At 42.3% G+C, this 23332-nt stretch overlaps 1 protein-coding gene and 1 pseudogene across 2 annotated transcripts in view; one reads left to right on the top strand and one right to left on the bottom strand.

Moving 5' to 3' along the window:
- The window catches only part of sorcs2 (sortilin-related VPS10 domain containing receptor 2), an 810245-nt gene that overhangs the window by 176661 nt on the left and 610252 nt on the right, over nucleotides 1-23332 (bottom strand). For both annotated transcript variants that reach the window (XM_068040075.1, XM_068040081.1), the window contains exon 9: nucleotides 7374-7553. In XM_068040075.1, coding sequence (XP_067896176.1) covers nucleotides 7374-7553 — 180 coding nt within the window. The remainder of the gene's footprint in view (nucleotides 1-7373; nucleotides 7554-23332) is intronic.
- On the top strand, nucleotides 18678-20347 carry LOC137362667 (adhesion G protein-coupled receptor A3 pseudogene; annotated as a pseudogene).

The raw sequence follows: 23332 nt of genomic DNA, 5'->3' as shown, positions 1-23332 counted from the left end.
TAAGATCTTAATTGACCAACCAAACTGCAAGATGACAACAGTCTGGCATAAGCGGCTCATGTAAAGAATTCTCTCAGATGGTTAGGGAATATAGTCCCTATCAATTGGTCTATGGGCGTAATCCAAAATTACCTTCTGTACTGTGCAATAGTCCTCTTGCTCTCGAAGGTGCTACAATTAGTTCCATTTTTTTCTGCACATTTGAATGTTTTACATGCAGGGAGATGGGCTTTCATCAAGGTTGAGGTCTCTGAGAAAATTTGGAGAGCTCTGAGACATTGTATAAGGCCGTCTGTGGCGGAATTTATTTCAGGAGATCTGGTGTATTATAAAAGAGAGGGTCATAGGGAATGGAAGGGCCCTGGTAAGGTAATCTCGGTCATGATGTTAAGACAGTAGTGATCAAGCCTGGAAATCAAACCATTAAGGTTCATTCCTTACGATTAATTGGGCTTGATTACAAAACCTCAGAATCTGAGCAGTTGATATAGGGCAAAACAAGGCACCTTGTACCTCAAATGATCATGTCTTTTGTGATGAATGTCCTACGGAACAGAATGAGATAGAACAAGAGTTGGATAGTACTGTGAGGGACCATGACACTCAAGAAAGAGCTATCGCATCCAAAGGACAATTGCCCAGAGTAGGTACTTGGGTAACATATATTCCAATGGGGACTAATAAATGGAGAGATGCAACAATTGTGGGACGTGCAGGGAAATCTACAGGCAAGTTTAAATATTGGTTTAATGTTCAAGATGATGGCCAAGAAGCAAGGTCCATGGACTGGCAGAATGGGGTGGAAGAGAAGACGGTAAGAAAGCACAATGCAAGTTCTAATAGTGGGTCTGGAAGTGACTCTTAAGTCAGGAAACGATCATGTACTGGAGAAAGAGCTTCCAATAGCGCGTGAGGAAGATCTTATAGTAGTAGGTCCCGAAATACATCAAAATGCTCATAGAGGCCATAATTTGAGTAGATTCCACAATGAAACGAAGGCTAGAGAGCAGTCTCAGAATAGAATTAGAATCAGAAGTCCTCATGACCGTGAAGCTTTAGTGGCTGCCAATAAACTTGAGGATAAGCCAATAAGAGAAGCAAAACATAAGGAATTACAGAGTTGGAGAGTGTTTGGAGTTAATTCTGAGGTACCAGATAGGGGACAGCCAGCCTTGTCACATAGATGGATTTGTATTGAAAAAGTCCTTCCTGATGGAACTTCAGGCTAAAGCGAGGCTAGTTGCGTGGGGTTTTGAAGAGCAACTGGGTGAGACAGATGTTAAGAGTGGACTCTCCCACAGCAGGAAAAAGAACTTTGAAAATCTTTTTAGCACTTTTGGCCACATATTCATGGGAGTGTAGATCCATTGGCATAAAAGCTGCATTTCTGCAGGGTGATATCTTTCAGAGAGAAGTGTTTCTGAAACCACCCAAAGAGGCAGCAGATACAGAAGGAAAACTATGGAAACTGAACACGTGTTAATGGCCTTATTAATGCTTCCAGGGTGTGGTATTTCTCAGTGAGATCTGTTTTGTTGAAAATTGACTGTGTTCAACTAAAAGCAGATCCTGGAATGTTTTATTGGTATCATAAAGGGAAACTTTCAAACATCTTCACGATGCATCTTGATGATTTCTTACGGGGCGGTACTGTGGATTTTGAGAAATATGTTTAATATGATTAGGCTAGAATTTAAGATTGGGAGTCGGGCTTGTGGGGCCTTTAAATATATTGGTTTAGATATTAAGCAGACTAAGTCTGGAATAACTTTAAATAAACAATCCTATTTAGAGAGTGTTACTTCTATCCTGGTTAGTCATGTTAGGTCATCACAGAAAGATAATGATGCATCTAAAGCAGAGACTGAGCAATTGTGAAGCTTTATTGGTCAATTAAATTGATTGTGCTCTCAGGCTAGACCCGATGATAGTTTTGATGTGTTGGAACTAAGTACAATTATGAAACACCCGAAAGTTGAGAATCTCTTAAGGGCAAATAAAATTTTAAAAATTAAATCTGGAGAAATGTATACTAAAGTTCCCATCCTTAGGTGACACAAAGAACATGAAGCTAGTCATTTTTAGTGATGATTCACATGCTAATCTTCCTGATTGGTATTAGAGTGCAGCTGGTTTCATCATATTTCTGATGGGTGAAAATGGGAAATGTTGTCCTTTAGCTTGAGAGGCTAAGAAAATAAAAAGGGTTGTTCAAAGCACTTTAGCTGCAGAAACACGGTCTTGTGGAGGCAGTGGATATGGGTTCTATTTGTCAAGTATTTTGGGTGAAATTCTGAACAAAGTGACATACTGAAGATAGGATACCCATTGAATGTAATGTGGATAATCTTCCTTTGTGGGACAATGTAAACTCTACAAAAACTGTGAGTGAGAAAAGACTCCGTATTGACCTTGCTGGATTGAAACGAATACTGGAGAGAAAGGAAATCTCAAAACTTAAATGGGCAGATGCAAGCATCAGCTCTCCAATTGTACTAACATCTATTTTTGTGAGACAAAGAAATTGTTAGGGGTGCTAGAGGAGGGGTGTCTCACAATGTAATACTTTGTACCTAATATGGAATTTATTTTGAAATATTCTTTGAGCATGTTAATACTTTGTACATTATATGCGATTTAGTTTGAAATGTTGTGAGCATATTAATCTAACTGTTATTATAAAAGAAAGAAGGGAATCTGTTAATTGTGTATCAAGTGGAGGGTGTTAACTGGGGACTTACTTGAGCACCTATAAGGAGACTCTTACAGAGACTGGGAGAGGGTTTGAGTGAGGAGCTACATGTTTGTAATACGTTTACTTTTACACTCCAAAATAGATGTGAAACTGAGTAATGATAGGCTCCAGTATTACCCTTCCACAACAAGCTTTCTGTAATTTAACACTACTGTCCTTTCTATGTGGCAGTCCAGTGAAAAGGCAGGTGGTGGTAGATGGGGAGACAAATGGGCCTGAAACCTAGGGTCCACCCTCCCACTGATAATTACATGCAGTGGGTGAGCAAGGGCTGACTAGTTGCAGTTCCTGCAGGGCAGAGAGGGTATATGTGTGAGGAAATTGAGGTCAGTGTGGTGAGCAACAATAGGCCTCACCAGCAGATTTTGCCTCATTCTCTGTAACAATCACATCAACATTTCGATGTGATCACAGAAGAGAATCTAGCCCAGCTATTTTCCAGCATGGGCTTCTGGATAGCAATCAAGATCAGAAATCCCAATAGATTCTTCTGGTCCCAAAAGCGGGACCGTGAGGCCAATTGTGCTGGGCCAATTGTTTACCTTGGCTGAGATCAGACAACAGCACAGTTCTGGGACTGGATCTGGTGCTTTCCTGATTTGAACGGCTTAGAACAGAAATGGAGGAATATTTTTATAATAGACCCGGAAATGTATTTTGTATGAAATTACCTACCTTGTATAAATAATCACAGTATTTTCCTATTAGGTGACATGCCTGCAGAAGGATTTTGTCTTTGCACTTCTTCTCCCACTGAAAACAATTATCTTGTTTAGTATTCCAAACAGATGTGGGATTCAAATGCTAATTCAGGACAACGCAACATCCCTTTGGAACATTAAACAATTCCAATTCAACAAATCTGCTCGCACTCCAAATTGGCTGTGACTCATCTCAGACCTTAATTTGGAATCCAAACATTGAGCTGCTTTTATATTGCAGCTGTTCTTGTTTGGGCTTCTCGAGATGAGTGCCCACGAGCTGGCTCCCTGTGTCCACTGAATCCTACACCCATTGTGGGTTTCTGCCACATTAAGGAAGCAAAATTTAGTAGCATAAAATCTTGGAGGAGGCTCAATAACATTGGCCTCTCTGAATCCAAATGGAAATAGTGACAATATAAAAATGTCCTTCCATTACAGTATGAGAATCCTGACAGCCTAAAAAGCATAGTCGCTGCCTCCCCAGCTTTCCTCGATCCCATAGATGGTTTGTACACTTAGCCCCATACAGTGGTTTCCCCACATCCCACACTCTTGCCACTTGCCTCAGCTGCTTTGTGGGGGTGAGCAGAAGAAATGCACCTTAAAAAGAGGAAATGAAGAATTAAATAAAGGAAAAAATAATAACTATACAAGCTCACACCTGCATAGTGTTGAAACACGCACAGAGTGCTGACGTATGTACAATTACTTTCTTCTATTATTTTAGCTTTCAAGCTAAAACTTTCATTACTAAGGAAAAGATCAATCAGGGTTTGTGGTCCTGATCACCATTCAGTGCTCTTTGCTTGAAGGTATGTGTGTCTGAATAGCAGATGAAGTGAGGATCAGACTTGGTTGTGATTCTTTCCATGGTCAAATAATCTGCCAACTCTATGCTTTCTGGCTACTTGGGTGAGTTACTGAAAGGCTGCTGGTCCCCATGTGAAACTGACTCAGTACTAACTTTCAAAGAAAATATATACATCCAATCATCAAAAAAATTATCTCATCTCCATGAAATGACAATGATATCACTTCTAATGTTCTGTTCCTGGTTTTTCGTAACGCATTAAACTTCACAGTGGTTTTTCCAGCTGTGAAAATTTTTATCCTTATCACATCAAATTAGTTAAATGCTAGATCATTCCCTAGGTTTTCACATTTCTTTCCTGACAATTTTCTGATGGTTCCACTGTATCATGCAGTGAGTAACTGAGTTACGCAGATTAAGAAAGCCCTAGGTTCAATCCCAGTCTGTGCTGAATTAACTGATTATTGCAAATGGCCCTGGCACCCTGGGTTAGTGAGGGAAAATTCTGATCACTATACAGCAGCAATGCATATATGTGGATCTTAGGTGGAGACAAAATTGGGTTTAAATGGCACTTAGAGTCAAATAGCCTGCCAATATTTACTGTTTAGGTTCTGGAAGACAACGGCCACAGCAAGAAGTCAATACCTTCAGGAGAGGGAAGCAGAAAACTGATGGCAGAAACACCGATGAGAGAAAAAGAAAATCTCTTGAAGGATTTACTGGCTCTATTAACAGACAGAGTTCTCAATATCTAGAAATACGAATTACCATCAAATCATCATGTGGCCCTTCCTATGTCCATAGATAGAACAATGACACACATCTCTTATCAAACACTTCTAAAATAGATTCTTGAGGTACTGCAGATTCCTTTAGTCGACTGCAACAAAAGTTCTGTAATTCTAGTCAGGTTCGTGGGTCTATATTTTTCCCTCAATTTTGGCATACATTTCTTTCCTCAGTAAACAGTTCTCTCATTTGCATTCACTTACACAACTACCATTCTGCCTTTTTTGTTATTCTTTTTGCGTCTTAAGAACACAACAGTGTTTCAAGCCTTTAGTCTCCCTGGGCTGCTTAGTTTTGTTTCTTTTTAGTTCATACACTCAGGGTGAAAAAATACACTAATATTGCAGGAATAAGGATACTTAAACATCAGTAGTAGTTTAATTATTGGATAAATCCTAAACTACTGAATAAGCAAGTAAAACATAATCATAGCTTTTCAAGAAGCTAGATATTAATACTGTTTCTCATCATTTTCTCCCAAATCTCTCATTTACAATTTCTATTTAATTTTTATTCATTAAATTTATTTTTTTTGTAACTACACTATGCTATTGTACCTTGCTTAACGTTAAAACTTTTACTCACCGATTTTTTTTCTAGTGGCATTTCCCACTGTTAGTTTTGGCAGTGAGACAGAGATTTATTTTAAAAGAGTTTTCATTAGTGCTACTGATGCACGTTAATCAAATGGATGGATTACTGCAAGTCTACAAAGAAATAATTAACAGTTTATCCTCGGGTAATTCTAAGTGTTGAATCAGTTAGGTGATAATACGTCCTGAATTTCTTCAGACCCTCTGCCACTGTGTTGCCTTAGCTTCACTGGAAATCCAGTTTCTTTGTGCAAGTGGGACTTCTACCACAGTTACGGTAAAATTACAGCAGAGCATTGTCAGAAAATTCTGGGCCAAGATTATAATTGTGGGCAAGATTTTACCTATTTATTATCTAAATGATGCAAATATTACGATAAAGGTTCTTCTTTTGGTTAAACTCCAGCATAAATGATGATACCATCACTTTGAATTTTTACAGAGTTCTCCTCCTAATTTATCAAACATTTCCCAGTGTACCCTTCATCCTCTATTAACCTGTGAAGTACACAGTGAAATAAAGATAATAAAATTACGTTTTCTTTCCAGCTCTTTTTATGCTACCCACCACACACATTAACAATTCTGCTGTGATATATCATAATGGACAGTTTAAGGCAAACAGAAACATGAATGGGTATTTTTTTAAATTTATTTTTTATTTAGAGATACAGCACTGAAACAGGCCCTTCGGCCCACCGAGTCTGTGCCAACCAACAACCACCCATTTATACTAACCCGACAATAATCCCATATTCCCTATCACCTCCCTACACTAGGGGCAATTTACAACGGCCAATTTACTTATCACCTGCAAGTCTTTGGATGTGGGAGGAAACCGGAGCACCCGGCGAAAACCCACGCAGACACAGGGAGAACTTGCAAACTCTGCACAGGCAGTACCCAGAATTGAACCCAGGTCCCTGGAGCTGTGAGGCTGCGGTGTTAACCACTGCGCCGCCCATATGACCATTTGTGCACACTGATCAATGGGAGTGGAAGGAAGGATATTTAATCCAATCTTTAGGTTGACCAGGCTGCTAGCGCCTCTAAATTGAGAATGCATATTTGTAGTTTACTCATACTCGCTTGAGGGGGTCCAATGACAGAATATACTGTCACAGTTTACAGTCATTGTCTGAATCAAAAGATTAGATTCAAACTTGGAAATGACTGCAGGGTAGGTATAACATAGGCTGAGCAGCTTAAGGAGCAGTGGCTAGCACTGCAGCCTCACAGCTCCAGCGACCCCGGTTCGATTCTGGGTACTGCCTGTGCGGAGTTTGCAAGTTCTCCCTGTGACCCCGTGGGTTTTCGCCGGATGCTCCAGTTTCCTCCCACAGCCAAAGGCTTGCAGGTTAATATGTAAATTGGCCATTATAAATTGCCCCTAGTATAGGTAGGTGGTAGGGGAAGGTGGGGATGTGGTAGGAATATGGGATTAATGTAGGATTAGTATAAATGGGTGGTTGATGGTCGGCATAGACTCGGTGGGCCGAAGGGCCTGTTTCAGTGCTGTATCTCTAAATAAATTTAAAAAAAATTTTAAAACTCCATTTTGTGCGAGCAAAAGCTGTCATGCCTTCGACGGTAGCCAGTGCCCTCTAGGCCATTGGCATAGGAAGATTTGGATTCCAGTACGTCACTGAATATACATAGTATCTTTCAATTAGTGGTATTGCATCCCTACATATTTGAAGTACTGAAGCAGGATTTACCTCATGAATATCTATCACAACATTTTCTTCTGGTTGTTTGGTACTTCTGACATCCTCTAGAGCGAGAGTGAAGTACACACCCTTCAAGTCCGACAGGTAGAGGTTATAGGTGTCCATCTGATGCCACTCCTTGACAGCCACAAATACTTGATTCTCATCCGTACTGATGATTTGCATGTCCTAGAGGATAAAAAGATGATGACTTTGTGCCACATACATCAGAAAATATTACACATGCCTATTAATAGCAAGGTGTGCACAACTTTCCAATCAATTCCACCAAATCACTTAAAAATAGATATTTTTTTCATTCATTTAAAATTGATGTCAATTACAAACAGAAAATCGAATATCTTTAAAGGATTCACTGTGGCCCAGTGTTTTACTCAGGACCTGGTTGTGCACAGTTAAATCAGTATTAGTTAGTTGGCTCAGTTAAACTCCAGAAAGCTGGCTATGGAAAGATAATGCTGGAGCCTATCTTTACTCAGTTTCACATTCATTGTACAGAATGAAAGGATTACGAACATGTAGCACCTCACTCAAAACCCTCCACCAGTCTCAGTGAGTCTCTGCTTGTAAGTGCTCAAGTAAGACCCCAATTAACAACCTCCACCTGCATATAATCAAACAACTGATACACAATTAACAGATTCCCATCTTTCTTTTATAATACAATGTGGTTTAACATGCTCAAACAACATTTCAAAATAAATTCTATATTATGCACAAATTATTAACATGTTCAAAGAACATTTCAAAACAAATCCAAATAAATTTCATATTGGGTACAAAGTATTACATTGTGAGACGCTCCTCCTCCAGTACCCCAAACAATTTATTTGTACTAGCATTTCTTTTTGTAAAACAATCGGATAGCTGATAACTTGCATCTACCCATTTAACTTTGGAGATTTCCTTTCTCTTCAACATTTGTTTCAATCCAGCAAGGTCAATATGTAGTGTTTTTTCACACACTTTTTGTAGAGTGCAAATTGTCCCACAAAGAATGATTATCCACATAATATTCAATGGGTATCCTATCTTCAGTATGTCTCTTGTTCAGAATTTCACCCAAAATATTTGACAAATAGAACCCCGCCTCCACAAGACTCAATGTTTCTGCAGCTAAAGTGTGTTTAACGACCCTTTATTTTCTTAGCCTCTCAAGCTAAAGGACAACATTTCCCATTTTCACCCATCAGAAATATGATGAATCCAGCTGCACTCGAAAAACCATTCGCAAGATGTTAATCTGTCAATTGTGTGTCAATGGTTTGATTATATGCAGGTGAAGGGTGTTAATTGGGTTCATAGTTGAGCACCGAAAAGCAGACACTCACTGAGACTGGGGAAGGGTTTGAGTGAGGAGCAACATGTTTGTAATCCTTCGACTTTGCAGAATAAATGTGAAATGGAGAAAATATAGGCTCCAGCATTATCCTTCCATAAAAAGCTTTCTGGATTTCAACACAAGTCTATTATGTGAAGCATCATGAAAAATTATTAGCTTCATGTTCTTTGGGTCACCTAAGGAAGGGAACTTCAGTACACATTTCTCTCGATTTAATTTTTAAAATGTTTTATTTGCCCTTAAAACATTCTCAATCTTCGGATGTTTCATCATTGTGTTCAACTCCAGCACATCAAAACCAGCATCTGGCCTAGTCTGAGAGCACAACCAGTTTAATTGGCCAAACAAAGATCAAAGAACAGTACAGCACAGGAACAGACCATTCGGCCCTCCAAGCCTGCGCCGATCTTGATGCCTGCCTAAACTAAAACGTTCTGCACTTCCGGGGTCCGTATCCCTCTATTCCCATCCTATTCATGTATTTGTCAAGATGCCTCTTAAACGTCTCTATGGTACCTGCTTCCACCACCTCCCCCGGCAACAAGTTCCAGGCACTCATCACCCTCTGTGTAAAGAACTTGCCTTGCATATCCCCTCTAAACTTTGCCCCTCACACCTTAAACCTATGTCCCCTAGTAACTGACTCTTCCACCCTGGGAAAAAGCTTCTGACTAGCTACTCTGTCCATGCCGCTTATAACTTTGTAAACCTCTATCATGTCGCCCCTCCACCTCCGTCGTTCCAGTGAAAACAATCTGAGTCTATCCAACCTCTCCTCATAGCTAATGCCCTCCAGACCAGGCAACATCCTGGTAAACCTCTTCTGTACCCTCTCCAAAGCCTCCACGTCCTTCTGGTAGTGTGGCGACCAGAATTGCACACAATATTCTAAGTGTGGCCTAACTAAAGTTCTGTACAGCTGCAGCATAACTTGCCAATTTTTATACTCTATGCCCCGACCGATGAAGGCAAGCATGCCGTATGCCTTCTTGACTACCTTATCCACCTGTGCTGCCACTTTCAGTGACCTGTGGACCTGTACGCCCAGATATCTCTGCCTGTCAATACTCCTAAGGGTTCTGCCATTTACTGTATACTTCCCACCTGCATTAGACCTTCCAAAATGCATTACCTCACATTTGTCCGGATTAAACTCCATCTGCCATTTCTCCGCCCAAGTCTCCAACCGATCTATATCCTGCTGTATCCTCTGACAATCCTCATCACTGTCCGCAACTCCAATTTTTGTGTCGTCCACAAACTTACTGATCAGACCAGCTACATTTTACTCCAAATCATTTATATATACGACAAACAGCAAAGGTCCCAGCACTGATCCCTGTGGAACACCACTAGTCACATCCCTCCATTCAGAAAAGCACCCTTCCACTGCTACCCTCTGTCTTCTATGACCGAGTCAGTTCTGTATCCATCTTGCCAGCTCCCTTCTGATCCCGTGTGACTTCACCTTTTGTACCAGTCTGCCATGAGGGACCTTGTCAAAGGCTTTACTGAAGTCCATATAGGTAACATCCACTGCCCTTCCTTCATCAATCATCTTCATCACTTCCTCAAAAAACTCAATCAAATTAGTGAGACACGACCTCCCCTTCATAAAACTGTGCTGCCTCTTGTTAATAAGTCCATTTGTTTCCAAATGGGAGTAAATCCTGTCCCGAAGAATCCTCTCTAATAATTTCCCTACCACTGACATAAGGCTCATCGGCCTATAATTTCCTGGATTATCCTTGCTACCCTTCTTAAACAAAGGAACAACATTGGCTATTCTCCAGTCCTCTGGGACCTCACCTGTAGCCAACGAGGATGCAAAGATTTCTGTCAAGGCCCCAGCAATTTCTTCCCTTGCCTCCCTCAGTATTCTAGGGTAGATCCCATCAGGCCCTGGGGACTTATCTACCTTAATGCTTTGCAAGACACCCAACACCTCCTCCTTTTTGATAATGAGATGACTGAGACTATCTACACTCCCTTCCCTAGGCTCATTATCCACCAAGTCCTTCTCCTTAGTGAATACTGATGCAAAGTACTCATTTAGTACCTCGCCCATTTCCTCTGGCTCCATACATAGATTCCCTTCTCTGTCCTTGAGTGGGCCAACCCTTTCCCGAGTTACCCTCTTGCTCTTTATATACGTATAAAAAGCCTTGGGATTTTCCTTAATCCTGTTTGCCAATGACTTTTCATGACCCCTTTTAGCCCTCCTGACTCCTTGTTTAAGTTCCTTCCTGCTGTCTTTATATTCCTCAAGGGATTCGTCTGTTCCTAGCCTTCCAGCCCTTACGAATGCTTCCTTTTGCTTTTTGACTAGGCTCACAATATCCCGCGTTATCCAAGGTTCCCGAAACTTGCCAAACTTATCCTTCTTCCTCACAGGAACATGCTGGTCCTGGATTCTAATCAACTGACATTTGAAAGACTCCCACATGTCAGATATCGATTTACCCTCAAATAGCCACCCCCAATCTAAATTCTTCAGTTCCTGCCTAATATTGTTATAATTAGCCTTCCCCCAATTTAGCACGTTCACCCGAGGACTACTCTTATCCTTATCCACAAGTACCTTAAAACTTATGGAATTATGGTCACTGTTCCCGAAATGCTCCCCTACTGAAACTTCGCCCACCTGGCCGGGCTCATTCCCCAATACCAGGTCCAGTACAGCCCCCATCCTAGTTGGACTATCTACGTATTGTTTCAAGAAGCTCTCCTGGATGCTCCTTACAAATTCTGCCCCATCGAAGCCCCTAGCACTAAGTGAGTCCCAGTCAATATAGGGGAAGTTAAAATCACCCACCACTACAACCCTGTTACCTTTACATCTTTCCAAAATCTGTCGACATATCTGCTCCTTTACCTCCCACTGGCTGTTGGGAGGCCTGTAGAAAACCCCCAACATCGTGACTGCACCCTTCCTATTCCTGAGCTCCACCCATATTGCCTCGCTGCACGACCCCTCCGAGGTGTCCTCCCGCAGTACAGCTGTGATTTTCTCCTTAACCAATAATGCAACTCCCCCACCCCTTTTACATCCCCCTCTATCCCGCCTGAAGCTTCTAAATCCTGGAACATTTAGCTGCCAATCCTGTCTTTCCCTCAACCAAGTCTCCGTAATAGCAACAACATCATAGTTCCAAGTACTAATCCAAGCTCTAAGTTCATCTGCCTTACCTGTTATACTTCTCGCATTGAAACAAATGCACTTCAGACTACCAGTCCCACTGTGCTCCGCAACATCTCCCTGCCTGCTCTTCCTCTTCGTCTTACTGGCCTTATTTACTAGTTCCCCCTCATTTACCTCATTTGCTGTCCGACTGCTCTGGTTCCCACCCCCCTGCCACACTAGTTTAAACCCTCCCGAGTGACGCTAGCAACCTCGCAGCCAGGATATTTGTGCCCCTCCAGTTTAGATGCAACCTGTCCTTCTTGTGCAGGTCCCATCTGTCCCTGAAGAGATCCCAATGGTCCAGATATCTGAAACCCTCCCTTCTACACCAGCTGTTCAGCCACGTGTTTAGCTGCACTATCTTCCTATTTCTAGCCTAACTGGCACATGGCACAGGGAGTAATCCCGAGATTACAACCCTCGAGGTCCTGTCTTTTAACTTTCTACCTAACTCGCTAAACTCCCCCTGCAGGACCTTGTCACTCTTCCTGCCTATGTCGTTGGTACTGATGTGTACCACAACCTCTGGCTGTTCACCCTCTCCCTTCAGAATGCCCCCTGTCCGTTCAGAGACATCCTTGACCCTGGCACCAGGGAGGTAACATACCATCCTGGAGTCTCTTTCACGTCCACAGAAGCGCCTATCTGTGCCTCTGACTATAGAGTCCCCTATAACTATTGCTCTTCTGCGCTTTGCGCCTCCCTGCTGAACAACAGTGCCAGCCGTGGTGCCACTGCTCTGGCTGCTGCTGTTTTCCCCTGACAGGCCATCCCCCCCCAACAGTATCCAAAATGGTATACTTGTTAGAGAGGGGGATAGCCACAGGGGATTCCTGCACTGACTGCCTGCTCCTTCTAGCGGTCACCCATCTATCTGCCTGCACCTTGGGTGTAACCACTTCTCTAAAACTCCAGTCTATGACACTTTCTGCCACCTGCATGCTCCTAAGTGCATCCAGTTGCTGCTCCAAGCTTTGCAATTGCTCAGTCTCTGCTTTAGATATATCGTCGGGCTGGATTTTACGTCTCCACTGGCGAAATTGGCGTGGACATAAGCAATGGCGGTCTGCCCGTGCGGACTGCACGTCATAGAGCCGCCGCGATATTCAGTGCGGCGGCTCATTTAAATGGCCAGGGCTCACCCCGATGACGCAGGCGCTGATTACATTTTTAAAGGGCTTCGAGCCCTACATTTCAATCGTAATATTTAAAGAGATAGTGATTTAAAACCTTAAATAAATGTTTCGAACCCCTCTCCCCCCACCCAATAACCATATAATTCATTCGTTGCCCACTCCCCCTTGAAATACTTACTGTGTGCACCTGACTTTACCCCCCCAAAAGTTCGTTAACTGTGCATTTTACCCCTTCCCACCATCCCCTACACCAATCCGATGAGTTTGACCCCGCTTCCCTGCCTCCCGCACTGAAAAACCTACCTGCTCCCTTCCCCCCACCCCCACCAGTATTCTGTCTCAGATCCCTGGACAGGGACCCAAATGCACGGGAATGCCAGCCACCAGCAACAATATCGGAGTGGGACGGAAGGCGGAGGTGGAAAGGTAATTAATGCCTTCATTTAAATTTATTTCAATATGTAAATGTTGATCCTGTTGCCGAGTGGCGAGGGGGGCCGCCACAGGGCCTCGCTGCCACCGACAATATCGGGCCAGGCCTTCCTGGCGCCAAGGCCCATGGAGGGTCTCTGCCGGAGGCATTTTCTTGGCCCCCCACCCCCCAAACCCCCTGCCACAATCCCCGAGTCAGGGAGGCTGTAAAATTCAGCCCATTATCTTTCTGTGATGACCTAACATGACTAACCAGGACAGAAGTAACACGCTCTAAAATGGATTGCTGATTTAAAGTTGTTCCAGACTTAGTCTGTTTAATATCTAAACCAATATATTTAAAGGCGACTTGCTCCCAATCTTAAATTCTACCCTAATCTGAATAACATATTTCTCAAAATCCGCAGTACCGCCCCGTAAGAAATCATCAATGTGCATCATGAAGATGCCTGAAAGTTTCCCCTTTACGATACCAATAAAACATTGCAGGATCTGCTTTTAGTTGAACACAATCAATTTTCAACAAAACAAAAGTCACTGAGAAATACCCCACCCTGGAAGCATGAATAAGGCCATTAACGTATTTGTTCAGTTTCCATAGTTTTCCTTCTGTATCTGCTGCCTCTTTGGGTGGTTTCAGAAACACTTCTCTCTGAAAAGTATCACCCTGCAGAAATGCAGCTTTTATGCCAATGGATCTACACTCCCATGAATATGTGGCCAAAAGAGCTAAAAGGATTTTCAAGATTCTTTTTCCAGCTGTGGGAAAGTCCACTCTAACATCTGTCTCACCCAGCTGCTTTTCAAAACCTCACGCAACTAGCCTCGCTTTAGCCTGAAGTTCCATCGGGAAGGACTTTCTCAGTACAAATCCATCTATGTGACAAGGCTGGCTGTCCCCTATCTGGTACCTCAGAATAAACTCCAAACTCTCTCCAACTCTGTAATTCCTTATGTTCTGCTTCTCTTATTAGTTTATCCTCAAGTTTATCGGCAGCCACTAAAACTTCACGGTCATGAGGACTTCTGATTCTAATTCTATTCTGAGACTGCTCTCTAGCCTTCGTTTCATTGTGGAATCTGCTCACACTATGGCCTCTATTAGCACTTTGATGTCTTTCAGGACTACTGTTCGAAGATCTCCCTCGCACTATTGGAGGCCCTTTCTCCAGTATGTGATCGCTTCCTTACACAAGAGTCACTTCCAGACCCACTATTAAAATTTGCATTGCGCTTTCTTACCCTCCACACTTTCACCCCATTCTGCCAGTTCATGGACCTTGCTTCTTGGCCATCATCTTTAACATTTAACCAATATTTAAACTTGCCTGTAGATATTCTTGCATGTCCCACAATTGGTGCATCTCTCCATCTATTGGACCCCTCTGGAATATATGTCACTCGAATACCTACTCTGGGCAATTGTCCTTTGGCTGCGATAGCTCTTTCTTGAGCATCATGATCCCTCTCAATACTATCCAACCCTTGATCTACCTCATTCTGTTCCTCAGGACCTTCATCACAAAACACATGAGTATTTGAGGTACCAGGTGCATTATTTCCCTCCATCAACTGCTCAGATTCTGAGATTTTATAAACAACCCTGATCAATCGCAAGGAATGAACCTTAACAGTTTTATGCAGTACTCCAGGTGCGGTCTCACAAATGCCTTGTACAGTTGCAGCAACACTTCCCTACTTTTATACTCTATTCCTTTAGCAATAAATGCCAAAATTCCATTTGCCTTCCTTATTACCTGCTGTACCTGCATACTAGTTTTCAGCGAATCACGTACAAGGACACCCAGATCCCTCTGCACCGAAGCACTCTGAAGTTTCTCTCCATTTAGATAATAATTTGCCTTTCTATTCTTCCGACCAAAATGGATAACCTCACACTTATCCACGTTAAACTCCATCTGCCAAATTTTGGCCCATTCACCTAACCTATCCATATCCATTTGTAAATTTCTTATTTCTTTATTGCAACTTACTATCCCACCTATTTTAGTGTCAGCTGCAAATTTGGCTATACTACCTTCTATCCCTGCATCCAAGTCATTAATATAGATTGTAAATAGTTGGAGCCCGCGGACCGAACCCTCTGGCACCCCACTAGTTACATCTTGCCAGCCAGAAAAAGACGCATTCATCCTGACTCTATGTTTTCTGTTGGTTAGCCAATCCTCTATCCAAGCTAATAAATTGCCCCTAATCCCATGTGATCTTACAATTGTGTATTAAATTTTTGTGCGGCACCTTATCAAATGCCTTCTGGAAGTCCAGATATGCTACAGCTACAGGATCCCCATTATTCACTTTGCTTGTTACAGCTTTGGAGAACTCTAGCAAATTAGTCAAACACGATTTACCCTTCATAAAACCATGCTGACTCTGATGGATTGCATTTTGACTTTCTAAATGTCCTGTTATTACTTCCTTAATAATGGATTCTAACAATTTCCCAACGACAGATGTTAAATTAACTGGTCTATAGTTTCCCACTTTCTGCCTCCCTCTTTTGAATATGGGTGTTATATTCGCTTTTTTCCAATCCACTGGAACCTTTCCCGCATCCAGGGAATTTTGGAATATTAGAACCAATGGATCCACTATCTCCGCTGCCACTTCCGTTAAGACCCGAGGATGTAGGCCATCAGGCCCTGGGGACTTGTCTGCCTTCAATCCCAATAGTTTGCTCAGTACTTTTTCCCTAGTGATGATGATTTTTCTAAGTTCCTCCCTTTCTATAACCTCTGCATTTCCTGTTCCTATTGGGATGATACTCGTGTCCTCCACCATGAAAACAGGCAAAATACTGATTTAGTGTCTCTGTCATTTCTGTGTTCCCCTCTATTAACTCCCCTGTCTCATCCTCCAAAGGACCAACATTCACCGAAGCTATTCTCTTCCCTTTTATATACTTATAGAAGCTTTTGCTATCCATTTTTATATTTTGCGCTAGTTTTCTTTCATAATTTACCTTGGCTCTTTTTATTACTTTTTTAGTAACCCTTTGTTAATCTTTAAAAGTTTCCCAATCTTCCAGCCTGCCACTGGCCTTTGTAATATGGTATGCCGTAGTTTTTGTCTTTATGTTATCCTTAATTTCCTTGCTTAGCCATGGATGATTTTTCCCCCTTTTAGAATCTTTCTTCCTTTCTGGAATATATTTTAGTTGGGAGGAATTGAATATCTCCATAAACATCTGCCACTGTTCATCAACTGTCCTACCTTTTAGTCTTCCTGCCCAGTCCACTAGGGCCTAATCTGTCCTCATGCCTATGTAATTACCTTTGCTTAACTCCAGAACGCTAGTGTGGAACTCCAGTTTCTCGCCCTCAAACTGAATTTGAAATTCCAGCATGCTATTATCACTCTTCCCTAGAGGATCCTTAACTATGAGATCATTAATTAATCCCATCTCATTACACAAATACCAAATCTAGAATAGCATGCTCCCTGGTTGGTTCCACAACATATTCCTCCAAAAAACAATCTCTGATATATTCAATGAACTCTCCCTTGAGGCTACCCTTGCCAATTTGATTAATCCAGTCTATATGCATATTAAAATCACCCATGATTATTGCCGTACCTTTCTTACAAGCCCCCAGTATTTCCTGGTTTATATTGCGGAACTACTGTTTGGGGACCTATAGATTACTCCCACCAGGGACTTCTTTTCCTTGCTATTTCTTATTTCTACCCAGACTGATTCTACATCTTGATCTCCAGTGCCTCTATCATTTCTCACTACAGCACTGATCTCTTCCTTTACTAACAAAGCTACACCACCTCCTTTTCCTTTCTGTCTATCCTTCCGAAACAGAGTAGCCTTGGATATTTAGTTCCCAAACCTGGTTTCCCTGCAACCATGTCTCAGTAATCGCCACTAAATCATATCCATTCGTCTCTATTTGTGCTGTTAACTCATTAATTTTATTCCGAATGCTTCGTGCTTTCAGATACAAAGCCTTTAAGTTTGTTCTATTATCAAATTTCCCTACTCTTGCACGATTTCTTGGTGCAATATGACGTTCACACGTTCTGTCCCTACCTTATATATTCTGGTAACAATTAGCCTCATCACTAACCTGCACTCCTACCTTCTCCTTTAACTTCCTAATTTTCTATGCAACTGAACCCTCCCTCCAACTATTTTGTATAAAGCCCTATCTACAGCCCTAGTTATGCGATTAGCCAGGACTCTGGTCCCAGCATGATTTAGGTGAAGCCTGTCCCATCTGACCAGCTCCCTCCTTCCCCAGTACTGGTGCCAATGTCCCACGAATTCAAACCCATTTCTCTCACACCAATCTTTGAGCCACGAATTTACCTCTTTAATCTTACTGACTCTGTGCCAAATAGCTCATGGCTCAAGAGTTCTATATACAAATGCACGGAGTGTAAGAAATAAAGTAGATGAACTGCAGGCGCAAATTCAAATGGAAAATTATGATTTGGTGGCCATTGCGAAGACATGGCTGCAGGATGGTCAGGACTGGGAACTAAATATACCTGGTTATAAAGTTTACAGGAGGGACAGGGAAAATGGCAGAGGGGGTGGAGTAGCCTTACTGATTAGAAATAATATCACCTCATTGGTGAGGGAGGATATAATGAGGGGAAAGCATCCAGTGGAGACCTTATGGGTGGAACTGAGGAACAGAAAAGGATCTAAAACTGTAATGGGTGTTGTGTATGGACCCCCTGGTAGCAGTTCTGAGGTGTTAGATTGTATAAATGCACAAATTAGGCAAGTGTGTTACAAAGGCAGAGTAGTATTAATGGGGGATTTTAACTTACACATAGATTGGGAGAGGCAGACTAGCACCTGTCAGAAAGGTAGTGAATTTCCGGAATGTGTCCCGGATAGTTTCCTACAGCAATATGTCCTAGATGTAACAAGGGGACAGGCAATATTAATTTAGTTTTGAGTAATGAGAAAAATTTAATTAGTAGCCTAACTATGCATGAACATTTATCAAATAGCGATCATAACATGATCGAATTCAAGGTAGCGTTTGAAAGTGAAAAGCGCGAATCAGCCACTAGAATTTTAGATAATAAAAACAAGAAATGCTGGAACCACTCAGCAGGTCTGGCAGCATCTGTGAAAAGAGAAGCAGAGTTAACGTTTCGGGTCAGTGACCCTTCGCATCCAGTAGTTTATGTTGCTGCAGCAGTATTGCTCACTTCCTTGGTCATAATCATTGCCAGCTACATATACTACCACAGTGTAGTTCGGATCAGCCGAAAAAGCTAGCACATGTTGGTTAATTTCTGCTTTCACGTTTTCCTGACGTGTGCAGTGTTTGTAGGTGGTATCAATCAAACTAGGAATATTAGTGTTTGCCAGGCGGTTGGGATAATTCTACACTATTCTACCCTTGCCACCATCCTGTGGGTTGGTGTCACAGCACGAAATATTTTCAAACAGTTGACAAGGAAATCAAAGAGATGTCAGGACCCTGAGGAGCCCCCTCCTCCACCACGGCCAATGCTCAGGTTCTATCTCATTGGTGGAGGAATTCCTATCATTGCGTGTGGCATCACAGCAGCAGCTAATATTAAAAATTACGGAAGTAAAGTCAATGCACCATACTGTTGGATGGCATGGGAACCGAGTTTAGGTGCATTTTATGGACCTGTGGGCTTTATCATCTTCGTAAACTGCATTTATTTTCTTAGCATATTTGTGCAACTTAAACAGCACCCAGAAAGGAAATATGAACTGAAGGAAGCAGCAGAAGAACATCAGCGTTTGGCAAGCACAGACCATGCAGAGTCTCATGTTAATAATTCAGCTTCAACATCACAGGCAAATTGTTCTGTAGTTTCATCCTCTGCACTGGAGAATGAACACACATTTCAAGCGCAACTGCTTGGTGCATGTTTGTCATTGTTTATGTATATTGCCCTGTGGGTATCGGGCGCACTAGCAGTTTCCCAGTACTATCCTATGGACCTTATTTTTAGCTGTCTATTTGGGGCCACAGCTTTGAGCCTGGCTGCTTTTCTTGTACTTCACCATTGTATTGGCAGAGAAGATGTGCGACTGTGTTGGACAACAACATGCTGTCCAGGGAGGAGTACTTACTCCATGCAAGTTAATGTTCAGCCTACGGATTCAAGTCATGCTAACAGAGAAACCCCAAAACTCTCCAACAGTAGCGCAGAGTCCTCCTGTACAAATAAGACTGCATCCAGCAATAACAAACTCTTCCCAGGATGTAAACTGACTAATCTTCACGCTGCAGCAGTACAGAATCAGGTTGTTCCTTTGGCAAGTAACATATCAACACAGCTTGACAACAGCCTTACAGAACATTCAATGGACAATGAGCTAAAGATGCATGTGGCTCCTGTTGAAGTGCCATACCGTTCTAATGGACAAGTGAACAGGCATCATAAAAACCGGACTAGGGTACACCAAGCTCATCGACACAGCAGGCTGACTGTGTTAAGAGAGTATGCATATGATGTGCCTACAAGTGTTGAAGGAAGTGTGCACAATAGCCAGCCAAGAAGTAGACACAGTAACCATGAGAGTCATCATGGGAGTAGGAGGTCTCGCTCTGGTTTTAGAGAACATCATCAAAGCCAGAGCCAACCTGATAATAGTGATGTCAGTTATACACTGACACAATGCAATCAAAATGTAGTAAAGGATGGAGTGAATAGCAGTAAAGACAGCCTGCAACAGCCCATAGTGGTTGAACTTGAAAACAATAAATCTTATGGCCTTAACTTGGCTAGTCAAAATGGACTGCTGAAAGGCAGTGGCCTAGATGTTCCTCTGCTAAATGCAGACAGCACTGGAAACATCAGAACTGGATTTTGGAGAAACGAAACTACTGTGTAGTTTGCAAAAACTCAAATATAAAAAAAAACTAGAATTTTAGACTTGGGTAAGGCTGACTTTACCAGGATGAGACAGAGACTGTCCACGGTAAACTGGGTAGATCAGTTAATGGGTCAAATGACTGAAGAACAGTGGAGAATATTTAAAGAAACATTTAATGAAATACAGACCGAGTATATACCCCGGAGAGGAAAAAGCTCCACTTCACAGAAAAAACAGCCATGGACAACTCAAGAGATTAGGGAAAGCATAAAACTAAAAGAAAGGACTTACAAAAATGCAAAACGCAGCACAGATCCGGTCGAATGGGATCGATACAAAGACCAGCAAAGGGTCACAAAGCAGCTTATAAGAGCTACTAAAAGAGATTATGAAAGGAAACTTGCAAGGGACATCAAAATCAATAAGAAGAAATTTTATAGTTACATAAAGGGAAAATGGGTGGTCAAGAGCAATGTCGACCCACTAAAAGCTGAAACTGGAGATATCATCATTGATAATGGGGAAATGGCAGACATGTTGAACAATTACTTTGCCTCAGTATTTACAGTTGAAAAGGAGGATAACTTGTCGGAAGTCCCGAAAAAATTAATAGCCGATTGGGGACAGGGACTTAATATAATTAACGTAAGTAAATCATCAGTAACAAGGAAATTAATGGAACTAAAGAGCGAGAAATCGCCAGGACCTGACGGTTTCCATCCGAAGGTGTTAAAGGAAGTAGGGGAGCACATTGTAGATGCCTTAACTATAGTCTTTCAGAGTTCCCTAGATTCAGGAATGGTCCCTCTGGATTGGAAAGTTGCACATGTCACTCCACTTTTTAAGAAAGGTGAAAGGGGGAACCAAGGAAATTACAGACCAGTTAGCCTGACATCTGTGGTGGCCAAGTTGCTGGAGTCTATAACCAAGGATAGGGTGACTGAACACCGAGAAAAATTTCAGTTAATCAGGGACAGCCAGCATGGATTCATGACGGGAAGGTCATGCCTGACAAATCTCATTGAATTTTTTGAAGAGGTAACTAAGGTAGTGGACAGGGGAGTGTCCATGGATGTTATTTATATGGACTTCTGGAAAGCATTTGATAAAGTCCCACATAAGAGACTGTTAACTAAGGTAGAAGCCCATGGAGTTGAGAGCAAATTATTGACATGGTTACAAAGTTGGTTGAGTGGTAGGCGACAGAGAGTGGGGATAATGGGTAAGTACTCTAATTAGCAGGATGTGACTAGTGGTGTCCCGCAGGGATCTGTGTTGGGGCCTCAATTATTCATTAACGGCTTGGATGTTGGCGTAGTAAGTCATATATCCAAATTTGCTGATGATACAAAGTTAGGCGGCATTGTGGACAGTCTAGATGATAGCATAAAATTACAAAGACATATTGACAGACTAGGTGAGTGGGCAAAACTGTGGCAGATGGATTTCAATGCGGGCAAGTGTGAGGTTATCCATTTTGGACCAAAAAAGGATAAAGCAGGGTACTTTCTGAATGGGAAAAGGTTAAGTTCAGTAGATGTCCAAAGAGACTTGGGGGTTCAGGTGCATAGATCTTTAAAATGCCACGAGCAAGTGCAGAAAATAATCAAAAAGGCTAATGGAATGCTAGCCGTTATATCCAGAGGATTGGAGTATAAAGACACAGAGATTAGGCTGCAGCTGTACAAAACCCTGGTTAGACCCCACTTGGAGTACTATGAGCAGTTCTGGGCACCACACCTTAGGAAGGATATATTGGCCTTGGAGGGAGTGCAATGTAGGTTTACAAGAATGATACCTGGACCACAGAGGTTAAGTTATGAGGAGAGATTACACAAATTAGGCCTGTTTTCGCTAACATTTAGAAGGTTAAGGGCTGATCTGATTGAAGTCTTCAAGATATTAACAGGAAAAGACAGACTAGATAAAGATAAACTATTTCCACTGGTTGGAGATTGTAAAACTAGGGGGCATAGTCTAAAAATTAGGACTAGACCGTTCAGGAGAGATGTTAGGAAGCACTTCTTCACGCAAAGGGTGGTAGAGGTTTGGAACTCGCTCCCACAAACAGCATTTGAAGCTAGAACAGTTGTTAATTTTAAATCTGAGTTAGATAGATTTTTGTTAAGCAAAGATATTAAGGGATATGGACCAAAGGCAGATATATGGAGTTAGGCTGCAGATCAGCCATGATCTCACTGAATGGTGGGACAGGCTCGAGGGGCTGAATGGCCTACTCCTGTTCCTACCTTCCGATGTTCCTAAATAGTAATCTGAAGATTATTACCTTTTTGATTTTGCTTTTTAATTTTGCCCCTAGCTGCTCATATTCCCTCAGCAGAACCTCTATCCTCATTCTACCGATATCGTTGTTACCACAACAACTGGATGTTTCCCCTCCCACTCCAAGTTCCTCTGCAGCCCAGATGAGATATCCTGAACCCAGGTAGGCAACACAGCCTTCGGGACTCTCGATCCTGGCCACAGAGAACAGTGTCTATGCCCCTAACTATACTATCCATGATTCCCACTACATTTCTCTTTTCTTCCCCCACTTGAATGGCTCCCTGTGCCACTGTCAGTTTGCTCATCCTCCCTACAGTCCCTGCTCTTGTCCACACAGGCAGCAAGAATCTTGAACCTGTTGGACAAGGACAAGGGCTGAGGCTCCTGCAACACTACCTCCCGGATCCGTCTACCTGCCTCACTCATAGTCACACCCTCCTGTCCCTGACCACTGGCCGAATTTAAGGTAGTCAATCTAAGGGGTGTGACTGTCCCCTGAAACACAGCGTCAAGGTAACTCTCCCCCTCCTTCATGTGTCACAGTGTCCGAAGCTCAGAATTCAGCTCATCAACTCTGAGCCGGAGTTCCTCCAGCAACCAACACTTACTACAGATGTGGTCACAAGGAACCACAATGAGGTCCACCAGCTCCCACATCATGCAGGTACAACACATCGCCCGGCCCTGCATCTCTATTTTATTTAATTAGATTTTAAT

The sequence above is a fragment of the Heterodontus francisci genome, chromosome 1, assembly GCF_036365525.1.
Source record: "Heterodontus francisci isolate sHetFra1 chromosome 1, sHetFra1.hap1, whole genome shotgun sequence".
Taxonomy (NCBI): domain Eukaryota; kingdom Metazoa; phylum Chordata; class Chondrichthyes; order Heterodontiformes; family Heterodontidae; genus Heterodontus; species Heterodontus francisci.
The sequence above is the reverse complement of the archived record's forward strand: the minus strand, read 5'-3'. Positions and strand labels throughout refer to the sequence as shown.